An 11,431-nucleotide genomic window follows, 5' to 3' on the forward strand; every position below is an offset into this window, starting at 1 on the left:
AAAAAAAAAAAAAAAAGAATGAATGAAGAGGGCTTGGTGAGGCCATTCTTCTCAGGCACCAGTGCTCCTGCTGAACATGGAGCCTCCCTGCCAGGTGCCATGTTCCCTCCCACCCACCAACCACAAAAAGAAATCTGGCCCTAGAATCAGGCTGACCTGGATTCAAATCCAGGCTGAGACCTTCCCACAGACAACCTGTTGGCAAGTCACCTCTCTTCTCTGCCTCATTTTCCTCCAAGCAGGGAAGTGGAGCTGAGTGTGATTCAGTCATCCACCTTTATCTGAGCATGGGGGACAGAGAAGAGGTAGCACTCAGCTGTCCTGTGCCTCAGTTTTCCACCTGGAAAGTAGAGATGATCCTAGCACCCACTCACAGTTAAGACTGTGTATTGTATGTGAGGCCGGGTGTGTGGCTCATGCCTGTAATCCCAGCACTTTGGGAGGCCGAGGCGGGTGGATCACCTTAGGTCAGGAGCTCTAGACTAGCCTGGCCAATATGGTGAAACCCCATCTCTACTAAAAATACGAAAATTAGCCGGGCATGGTGGCAGGCACCTATAATCCGAGCTACTTGGCAGGCTGAGGCAGGAGAATCACTTGCACCCAGGAGGCGGAGGTTGCAGTGGGCAGAGATTGCGCCACTGCACTCCAGCCTGGGCGACAAGCAACAAGAACAAAACTTCGCCTCAAAAGAAAAAAAAAAACTGCCTCAAAAGAGAAAAAAAAAAAGATTGTGTATGTGAAGTTCTCATAAGCTGCCAGCCCAGGGGTAAATGCTAAACAAGAGTTACCTGTTCTGATTCTCACCTTCCTTGTAGGATTGAGCCAGGCTCTACAGGGTCCTTCACATGGGCATGGTTCACAGTGATGTCTCCCCTCCCCAGGGAGCCCCCAGTGCTGACCCCAGTCCTGGGCTGGCAACCCACCTTCCTCCATCCTGGTGAGATTAGCCCCCTGTGCCTGGGCAAGTCGGAGGCCCTTGAGGAGGGTGTGCTGGGGTGCAGGCTCCGTAAAGGCCCCACAACGGGACCCAGAGCTGGGCCTGGCAGCCTCCGCTGGGGGCTGGCCAGAGGGACCCGTCTGGTTTGAGTTCCCGGCGCCTCTCGCTCCCTGCATCAACCCGCAGCCCCGCTCCAAGCTGCCAGGCCCGCGCCTTATTTGGGGCTTGTCTCCCCCCAGACAATATTTCGTGGCCTTAAAAGGAAGGCCTGGAGGCTGCGGGGGGGCAGTTGCCAGTGCTAGCTCTGTAGTGTCTCCAGCTGTGTCCCCGCCCCTGGTTTGGCCAGTCCATCCCTCCAGCTGTGGAGAAAACCAGGCCCCCCAAACCGGACCAGACAGGGTGGCTGGGGAGGGGGGTCCTCCTTGGGTAGGGATGGCAGCAGGGGCTGGCCCTGGAACTGGCTCCCCTCGCCCTCCCAGGCAGCCAGCCTCCCTCTGGTTTTCATTTAAAACCAGGGCCGGATCCACTTCAGTCTCCTCTTACCAAGCCAGGCAGAGAGTGTGTGGATGGCAATAGTCATGGCAGCTGTTTATTGAGCACCTACTGTGTGTGCACAGCGGGCCCTTTGCACACATGGCCAACCTCAGGCCTCACACCAGCCTGGAAGGTTTAGAGTCCTTAGAATCCCATTTTACAGGTGGGAAAAATAAGTCCAGAGAGGACAAGTCACTCAGGGCAGTAAGTGTCAGGGCTCGGACCCAGGCTTGTCTGAGCTCTAAACTCTTAGCCCATGAGGCTGGCTGGGGTCACTGGGGAAGCCCTCAGCCTCATCCATGGCTCCTGCCCCATTGGCCCCTCTTCCAGCCCTGTCAGCTGGCCAGCCTTGCTCTAGCTCAGCCCGGTTCATGCTGTGTGACCCAGTTACATTGCCTGTCCTTCTCTGGGCCTCTGTGTCCTGTGCTGAGGGGAGTAGGGATCCCTACTGGGGCTACAGTGGTGGGCAGAGGGGCCTGGGGGGCCAGGGTCACACGCCAGCAGGGCTCTCACCCTCCATTTCTCAGTTGCAGGTTCTTCTGGCTCCATGAAGCCCATGTGGTCAGGCAGTACCATGCGGCGGATGGCACTTCGGCCCACAGCCTTCTCAGGTGGGTCCTGGGGCAGCTTCTGGGGTGTCCCCTGGGCTGAGGGAGCCCTGGGGGGGCTCAGGGCAGTTGGGTAACTGTCCTACAAGCCAGCAGGTCTGGCAGTAGAGGGTCAAGGAGGGTAACCGCCTCCCACCCCATGCTCCCCAGGCTACAAAAGCTGCTTTGAGGGGCAGAGAAAGGACCCCAGAGGGGTCCTCCCAGACACCCCAAGACTCATGACCCCTGGGCTCTTGCAGATGCCAGTTCAGTCCCCTGGTTTCCTCTTTTTATTTAATCGGCACTTTTCTGCGTGTCAGCAGTGTGCGAGGCCCTGTGCCAGGAGCTTTCCGTCGCAGCTCGTGTAGACCTCACAGCTGTCCACTGCCCTCCCATTGTCCCCCACCTTTTATTTTTTTTGAGATGGAGTCCCTCTGTCGCCCAGGCTGGAGTACAGTGGCACAATCTCGGCTCATTGCATCCTCTGCCTCCTTGGTTCAAGCGATTCTGCTGCCTCAGCCTCCTGAGTAGCTGGGATTACAGGTGCCTGCCACCACACCTAGCTAATTTTTGTATTTTTAGTAGAGATGGGGTTTCACCATATTGGCCAGTCTGGTCTCGAGCTCCTGACCTTATGATCCAGCCACCTCGGCCTCCCAAAGTGCTGGGATTATAGGCGTGAGCCACTGTGCCCGGCCCCACTGTCCGCTTTTTAAAGAGGAGAAAGCTGAAGGTCTCTGACTTCCTTGCCCCGCCCTGCCCCAGGCCCCACGGCTGGGAGTTGGGGGGCACCACTAGGACTAGACCCCAGATGTTGTGCTTGTTAGGCACTCACACCTCCCTGCTCCGAGCTGTGGCCTCAGGCTTAAACAGGAGTGACACTCGCATGAGGAAGGGAGAGACTGCTGGCACAGCACTTCTGGGGGCCAGCAGCTGGGAAGCTTCGTAACTGGCCAGGGCTGCTATGAATGACTCATGTCATTCTTGTGAGTCTCACCCAGGAGGCCCAGGGGTGCTGGACGGTGGGTCAAGGGAGGCTCAGAGGATGGCACATCTGAACTGCGCTGGGTCGGTCCCCATAACTGGCCATCCCTGGTCCCAGCCCTGCCCAGGTGGGAAGCAACGGGATCTTGTGCCTCACCTTCTGGGAAAGGGGTCATTTTGGACCCAGAGGCTGCCAGGGGTTGGCTCCTGCTATGGGAGAAGCAGGCCACTCTGGAGGCTCCAGCACCAAACAGAACTCACAGAGTGAGGTCCCCTTGGATCCTGTAGCCCCTCCCAAAGCTTCCTCATGAATTGGGATCGTCAGGTATCTGACTCTTCCCTCCATCCCACCCCCCAGAGACTTAAGGACTCTGAGGGGAAGCCTAGGACCCTCAGCCCTGGCCCCAGCTTCTTCCCTCCCCGCAGGTTGTGTCAACTGCAGCAAAGTGTCGGAGCTGATGGAACAGCTGAAGGTGCTGGAGGCCAAGGTGGGTGAGCGGCTCCCTCCTGGCCCCCTGCCCCAGGCCAGGCCTGGAACTACCATCCAACCCTCCCCGCCTCTTTCCCTGAACCCCATGCTCACACCTTCAGTGGACCCACAGGACAGCTCTGAGCCGACTCGAAGAGCAGCGTCCCCTGCCAGGCATGTCCTGGTCTCCTCCAGTGTCCCTCCTTCGGAAGCCTGCTCACAGATTGTACCTCAGTTTCCCCATCTGTAAAGCAGAGGGAAAACTAGCATCCACTCAGTGAAGACTGTGTATGTGAAGTGCAAGTCACCACCAGCCTGGCCTGTTCTTCCTCCAGGAGGCCAGGGGGCTGCATCACCCTCCCAGCCAGATCAGCAGACACGGCCCAGAGATCCTGCTGGGATCTCCTACCCATCCCCTTTCTATACCCCCGCACCCCCATCCATAATACTATCTTCCTGGTTTCAAAAACAAAGCATCTATCACTCATGTCATATTCTTTCAAGATAAAATGTTTTGTATTTTGGGTTTTGTTTTATTTTTTTGAAACAGGGTCTTGCTCTGTCACCCAGGCTGGAGTGCAGTGGCAAGGTCTCAGCTCACTGCAATCCATGCCTCTTGGGCTCAAGTGATCCTCCTCCCACCTCAGCCTCCTGAGTAGCTGGGACATAGGTAAACAAAACCGCACCCGGCTAATTTTTTAATTTTTGGTAGAGATGGAGTTTCTCTATGTTGCCCAGGCTGGTCTCGAGCTCCAAGTTCAAGTGATTCGCTATCTTAGCCTCCCAAAGTGCTGGGATTACAGGCATGAGCCACTGCATTGGCCGTAAAAGTTTTTTTAAAAACTTAAAAAGTACAGCTGGGCGTGGTGGCTCACACCTACAATCTCCACACTTTTGGAGGGCGAGGTGGGCGGATTGCTTGAGGCCAGGAATTCGAGACCAACCTGGCCAACATGGCGTAACCCTGTCTCTTTTAAAAATATAAAAATTAGCCTGGCATGGTAGCACACACCTGTAATCCCAGCTACTCAGGAGGCTGAGGCACGAGGATCACTTGAACCTGGGAGGCGGAGGTTGTAGTGAGCCAAGATTGTGCCACTATATTCCAGCCTGGGCAACAGAGTGAGACTGTCTCAAAAAAATAATAATAATTAAATTAAATTAAAAGGTACAACATTCTAAATTTAGAAACATGAAAAACAGAAATGTGAAAGAACAGCCAGCAAACCATTCTCAGCAGTTGCCCATGCCCTCAAAGAGTGCAGCTGTTGACATTGAAACATGTTTTCTTCCAGGTTTTCTAAACACATAGACATGCACACACTTTAGTGCCTTTTCTTTGTTCTATCATTCCCTTCTCTGGGAATTTATCTTTTGTTTGTTCATTTTGTTTTGATTGAGAGACAAGGTCTTGCTTTGTCACCTGGTCTGGAGTACAGGTGTTGCCATCTGCGGTGAGTTGGGGCTCAAGCTAGCCTCCTGCCTCAATCTCCTGAGTAGCTGGCACTACAGGCATGTGCCACCACAGCTGGCTAGTTTTAAAAAAATTTTTCAGAGCAGGGTCTTGCTATGTTGTCTAGACTGGTCTTGAACTCTTGGCCTCAAGGAATCCTCCTGCCTTGGACCCCCAGAGTGTTGAGATTACAGGTGTGAGCCACCATGCCCAGCCTGGGAATTTATTTATCTTAATGAGATTATCAGATGCAAAAATGTTTACCAATAGAGAAATTTGAAAACTGTGCAGCAGAAGGTATGGTTGCATGATTATGGAGAATTCACTACGTGGACATTCAGCAGCCATTTAAAATACTTCCCTTGCCTAACATGAAAAGATTTCTCTAGGCTGGGCTCAGTGGCTCACACCTGTAATCCCAGCACTTTGGAAGGCCAACACAGGAGGATTGCTTGAGGCCTGGAGCCTGAGACCAGCCTGGGCAACATAGCAAGACCCCATCTCTACAAAAACTTAGCGGGACTTAGTGGCATACGGCTGGCACAGAGTCCCAGCTGTTCAAGAGGCTGAGCAGGAGGATCACTTGAGCTCAGGTGGTCAAGGCTGCAGTGAGCTGTCATGGCACCACTGCACTCTAGCCTAGATGGCAGAGCTAGACCCTGTCTCTAAATTAAAAAAAGATGGCCCTGATTTATCAAATGGGAAAACCAAGCTTCCAAATAGCATGCACTGGCACCTGAGTTACAAGGCACGGGGCTCCAGGAGCAGTTCCCTCCCAGGAGAGCTCCCTCCCAGGAGAGCTCCCTCCCAGGAGAAGCGCACGTAAGAGGCAGCTCAGTCCCACATGATAGGACTTGGTGATGGGAGTTCCTGGTTCAGGGTCTGCCAGAGAGTTTCATCTTTTCTCTGGACAAGCCCCCACGATCCCCAAGCCCCTGGTGTGTGGTCATCTGGTCTCTCCTTTGTCCTCAGCAGCTGAGGGGACACCTCCAGCTTCCCAGAGCTTCCTCACCATGGGCCCCAAAAGTGGACTTTGTTACACCTCCAAGTTTCTATTTCACATCAGACTCTTCCAAACTTCCTTCCAAATTTAGGGAAGGCCAGTTTCAGTGGGTCACACCTATAATCCCAGCACTTTGGGAGGCTGAGATGGGTAGATCCCTTCAGGTCAGGAGTTCAAGACCAGTCTGGCCAACATGGTGAAACCCTGTCTCTACAAAAATACAAAAGTTAGCCAGGCATGGTAGTGCATGCCAGCTTCTTGGGAGGCTGAGGCAGGAGAATTGCTTGAACGCAGGAGGTGGAGGTTACAGTGAGCCAAGATCACGCCACTGCACTCCAGCCTGGGCAACAGAGCAAGACTCCGTCTTGGGGGAAAAAAAAATTAGTGAAACTCTTCCCAGCCATAACCTGTGGTGCTTTAACAAATCAAGAAAAGCTTCTTATTATTTATGTAGATAAGCATGGAAAAAAACTGTGTGGCCCAGCAAGCACCGTGAGAGCCACAAAGCTCAACTTGGATGGCAATAATGATGTCAACGACTTTTCCATAATGCATGCTATGAATTGTGCACTTTGAAAAACACTTCCTTCTGAGGAAGTTCTGTGCCCCTGTGAGCCTGGGGCTCCACTCCCAGCTGGGCCTCACTGGTTATGTGCCTCCTGCCCCCCACACCAGGCCCCTTAGCTGGCCTGTCCCTAGTGAGACCCTGGCTCACGCCTATAATCCTAGCACTTTGGGAGGCTGAGGCGAGATGATTGCTTGAGCCCAGGAGTTCAAGACCAGCCTGGGCAACATAGCGAGACCTTGTCTCTACAAATAATTTTTTTTTTTTTTCTGAGACGGAGTTTCGCTCTTGTTGCCCAGGCTGGAGTGCAATGGCGCAATCTCCGCTCACCGCAACCTCCGCCTCCTGGGTTCAAACAATTTTCCTGCCTCAGCCTCCTGAGTAGCTGGGATTACAGGCTCACGCCACCATGCCCAGCTAATTTTTTGTATTTTTAGTAGAGACGGGGCTTCAGCATGTTGACCAGGATGGTCTCGATCTCTTGACCTCGTGATCCACCCGCCTCAGCCTCCCCAAGTGCTGGGATTACAGGCGTGAACACAAATAATGTTTTTTAATTAGCCAGGTGTGATGGTGCACACCTGTGGTCCCAGCTGCTCAGAAGGCTGAAGCAGAAGGATTGCTTAAGCCCAGGTGGTTGAGGCTGCATGAGCCATGATGGCACCACTGCACTCTAGCCTGGGCAACAGAGCAAAACTCCATCTCAAAAAAAAAAAAAAAAAAAAAGAGTAGGGAGGGGTCCTAGTGAGACCCTGGTACCCACCCCATCCCTGTCTTCCTCTCCAGGTGGCCATGCTGACTGTCACAGAGCAGCCAGTGCCTCCAACACCAGCTACCGCTAAGGACCCTGTCCCACTCTGGGGCTCCCCTCCTGCCCAGGGCAGCCCCGGAGGTGGAGGCCTCCGGGGTGAGTGTCAGAGTCAGACTCCCCTGTGGGAATGAGCACTGGATTGGGAATCGGGAGTGGGATTCTGGTTCCCACCCTGTGGCTGACTCCCAGCTCAACCCTCTAGTGGGCTTCAGTCTCCCCATTTCCCATTTCTTAGACCTGCCTAAGAGGATCATCTCCTGGGACTCCTGAATGCTGCAGTCCCTGGAGACCAAGCAGCCTCAGCAGACCCTGCTTGGAGGTTGGGGGGAACTGGGAGTGGGGATTCTGGATGAGCCTCCCTCCTCCAGGCCCAGCAGGGACACTGACCTCTGCCTACCGCCCCCCATGCCAGGGCTGCCGGGAACCATTGAGAGTGTGAGGGTCCCGCTGCTTCCCCGAAATGGTAGGTGCTGGTTTGGGGGCTGGGACTAGGGTGGGGGTCAAGAGCAGATCTGGAGCTGCCAATCTGATATGCTTTACCCCCCAGACCAAGGCGGTGCTCGGGGGCTGCCTGGGCCCATTGGCCCCAAGGGAGATGCTGGCAGCCGGGGCCCAATGGGGATGAGAGGTCCACCAGGTGAGTGACTGCAACACTGCCCCACAGCTCCTCTGACCATCCCCCACACCAGGTGGACCCTTCCCTGCTCCTGACATGGCCAGGATGGCCTGCTTGCCTCTTCATTCAACACCCCGCCAGAGACTGCCCCGCCCATGCCTGGGCTCCATGAAACCTTCTCTTAAGTTCACTCAATCCACATTCCCTGGGCAGCTACACTTAGCAGGCTCTGAGCTGGGCACTGGGTGGGGTCAGACATGTCTGTGGCCTCCTGGAGCTCCCATACTGCTGGGAGCGGGGCTGGGCAGAAGCAACAATGCTCACCCCATGCGACCAGGGTTCCTATGAGGGGTTTTGGGGGTTTGGGAGCCCCAAAGAAGGAAGACCCAGCCTGGACGAGGTGGAGGACTGGGCACTGTGCTCATCCTCCTGTTAGACAACCCAGGAGCTTAGGCCTGTGGACTCTGGGGCCCTCTCTGCTGCCAACTGTTCCAGGCTGCCTTATCCTGTTCCTTAAGGCCACCCTGGGCCTCCCTGCCTCCTGTATACCCATAAATCCCTGTGATTCCATTACAGGTCCACAGGGCCCCCCAGGGAGCCCTGGCCAGGCTGGAGCTGTGGGCACCCCTGGAGAGAGGGGACCTCCCGGGCCACCAGGGCCTCCTGGTCCCCCTGGGCCCCCAGCCCCTGTTGGGCCCTCCCATGCCCAGATCTCCCAGCATGGTGAGTCCCCTGGGGTCCCAGCAGGTGGAGGTGGGGGTGGAGTAGACATCAGCACAGTGCCTGCTACTATCTGCCAGGAGTCTTCTGTGTGCCAGCCCTGCTCATGGTAGGCGACGTGTGACCCAGTCCTCCAGCAGGCGCCTGTCCTCCTGTGTTTACAGATGGGGAACACTGAGAACCAGAGAGGGGAGGTGGCTTGCCAGGGTCCCACAGCCCGGGCGTAGGAGAACAGCTTCAAACCGGGGCTGCCTCCAGAGCCTGTGCTTAGAGCCACCAGTATCAGGCTCTCCCGAGCCTTGGAACTGGCTGGAATCTAGTTCTCAGAGCACTGGGAAGTGAGAGACCTGGCAGCAGGAAGCGAGCCCTGAACTCCCAAGGCCACAGGCCCAGCTCCTTCTCCAGGCCCTGATGCCCGTCCTTGGCTTCTTCCCTTTGGCAGCCCGGCCTGACCTGCACATGCGCCACCAGGGGTCAGAGTGTGGAGTGCTGGGTTTCACCTCTTCTCCATCGTGTCTTTGGTGCACAGCCCAGCACACCACTTGTTCATTCTCCCATCCCAGCATTCATTCCATCTCACTATCCATACAATGGGGATAATGACAGTGCCAGCCTCCCAGAGCTGCATCACACCCATGTACAGAAGTCTGGCACACAATAGATGGTGGATAAATGGTAGCTTTTATTGTCATTCCCATTTGACAGGTGACAGTACAGTGTCAGAAAAGTGGAAAGTATTGCTGGATGTCACCAGCTAGATTACAGTGGGGTTAGAACCCACATCTCCCTTCCTCTTGGTCTTATGGGACCAACACTCTCCGCACGTCCTACCCTGGAAGCAGGTGCCCAGGTGGTGCCAGCCATGCTGCAGGCTGCCCCATAGGACAGTCCAAGCTGTCTTGGCAGAGGTGGCAGGTGAAGACTAACCACCCACTCTACCCAGCACTGCTCACTCATCATCTTTGCTCACCCAGGAGACCCATTACTCTCCAACACCTTCACTGAGACCAATAACCACTGGCCCCAGGGACCCACTGGGCCTCCAGGCCCCCCAGGGCCCATGGGTAAGTTGAGTCCAGGCATGGGGTGAGGGGTGGAGTTGGTAGATGGCAGAGGGAATAGGGTTTGTGGCTATCAGGAGGGAGCTGATGGGGGACTTCCTGAGATTGTAATTTGTTCTGGCCCTTAGGACATCCTATCTTTTTCCAGGTCCCCCTGGGCCTCCTGGCCCCACAGGTGTCCCTGGGAGTCCTGGACACATAGTGAGTAGTTCTCCAAGCACTCTCACCCATGTGTCTGTCTATCTTTCCATCCATCCATACATACATGCATATATACATACATCTGTCCGTCATCCACCCTTGTATCCATCTATCCATCCATCCACTCATCCTTCCATTCATTCATTCAACAAGTATTTATTGAGCACTTAATATGCAAACCACCTTCCATAAATCTTATTCAGTCAGTAATGAGAACCACGTATTGTTATTGCCTAAGACCAAGAAAAGTGGCGGTTCTTACCCTAGGGCTGTGGCCAGCACGTGGCAACATCAGTGAGTTTGGGTGGGTCTGTCCGACTCCAGGGTCAAATCTTTTAACGTTGAGCTGTATGAACTGCCTGCTGTGTGCTGAGTGTATGGTGAAGAACCCAGAGTCCCAGACAAAGCTAGAGCACCCTCCCCAACACCTCTGTCACCAAGTCCCTGCCCACTCCATCCTGCCCCAACACAAGGCTGAGGCCCTGTCTTGTTGCTCAGGGACCCCCAGGCCCCACTGGACCCAAAGGAATCTCTGGCCACCCAGGAGAGAAGGGCGAGAGAGTGAGTACCCAGGTGGCCCCAGGTGGGGGAATTCTGGTGAGTCCTGAGGGCCCCAGGTCAGAGCCCCTAACAGCTGATGCCATTCATCTGCTCCCTCCTACACAGGGACTGCGTGGGGAGCCTGGCCCCCAAGGCTCTGCTGGGCAGCGGGTAAGTGTTGCTGTCTGTCCTGCAGTCATCCCTGCAGGATTCCATAGTCCCGCTCCTCCTCTGACTCCATCCCCTGCCACCAGAGCTCCTGACCCTCCCAGTCTTGTCATCTATTTTCAGATGCTCCCTGTCTCTGGGACTCATAGTCCTCTTTGGATCAGGCTGCCTCTGTCTCTCTCGCTCTGGCTCTCTGTTTCTCTGTATCTCTGTCTTTCCCTCTGTATGTCTGTCTCTTTGACTCTGTATTTCTTTCACTTTCTAACTCTCCAATTCTGATCATAGATCTGTTCATTTCTCTCTTTAATTTGGTCAATTTTGCTTTCTGTATATTGAGTCTTTGTGATTTGGTGCATACACATTTAGTATTTTAATGTCCCCTTGGTCATTTGATCTTTATGAAATTAATACCCTTGTCTCTGATAATACTTGTCTTGAATCTACTTTGTGTGCTTTTACATAGCACACCAGCTTTCTTATGCTTGGCATTTTCATTTTATATCTTTTTTAAATCCTTTTTCTTTCAACCTGTAACTTTAAATTGCGTTATGGACAGGTGTGATGGCTCATGCCTGTAATCCCAGACTTTGGGAGGCTGAGGCAGGTGGATCGCTTGAGCTCAGGAGTTCAAGACCAGCCTGGGCAACATGACAAAACCCTGTCTCTATATAAAAATATGTATATAAATGTTTTTAAATGTAAAAAAAAATACATCATATGACTTAGGTCTTGCTGTTTAAAATCAGTTTGTTAATTTATATTTAATAATATGTATAATT

General features: G+C 53.9%; 1 protein-coding gene across 10 annotated transcripts in view; it reads left to right on the top strand.

Annotated features, from left to right (window-relative positions):
* Positions 1–11,431, top strand: part of EMID1 (EMI domain containing 1) — a 50,752-nt gene that overhangs the window by 16,866 nt on the left and 22,455 nt on the right. For 5 of the 10 annotated variants that reach the window (XR_001816738.2, XM_017499485.2, XM_017499484.2 and 2 more), the window contains exons 4-13: positions 2,002–2,085; positions 3,472–3,533; positions 7,322–7,442; positions 7,759–7,809; positions 7,894–7,983; positions 8,539–8,685; positions 9,657–9,746; positions 9,892–9,944; positions 10,443–10,505; positions 10,611–10,655. Coding sequence is in view for 9 of the 10 variants with exons in the window: in XM_017499485.2 (XP_017354974.1) it covers positions 2,002–2,085; positions 3,472–3,533; positions 7,322–7,442; positions 7,759–7,809; positions 7,894–7,983; positions 8,539–8,685; positions 9,657–9,746; positions 9,892–9,944; positions 10,443–10,505; positions 10,611–10,655 (806 nt within the window). In the remaining variant the exon portion in view is untranslated. The remainder of the gene's footprint in view (positions 1–2,001; positions 2,086–3,471; positions 3,534–7,321; positions 7,443–7,758; positions 7,810–7,893; positions 7,984–8,538; positions 8,686–9,656; positions 9,747–9,891; positions 9,945–10,442; positions 10,506–10,610; positions 10,656–11,431) is intronic. The other 5 variants (XM_017499487.2, XM_017499486.2, XM_017499483.2 and 2 more) reach the window with 4 other exon arrangements.

Source organism: Cebus imitator, unplaced genomic scaffold (genome assembly GCF_001604975.1).
Source record: "Cebus imitator isolate Cc_AM_T3 unplaced genomic scaffold, Cebus_imitator-1.0 Scaffold258, whole genome shotgun sequence".
Classification (NCBI taxonomy): Eukaryota; Metazoa; Chordata; class Mammalia; order Primates; family Cebidae; genus Cebus; species Cebus imitator.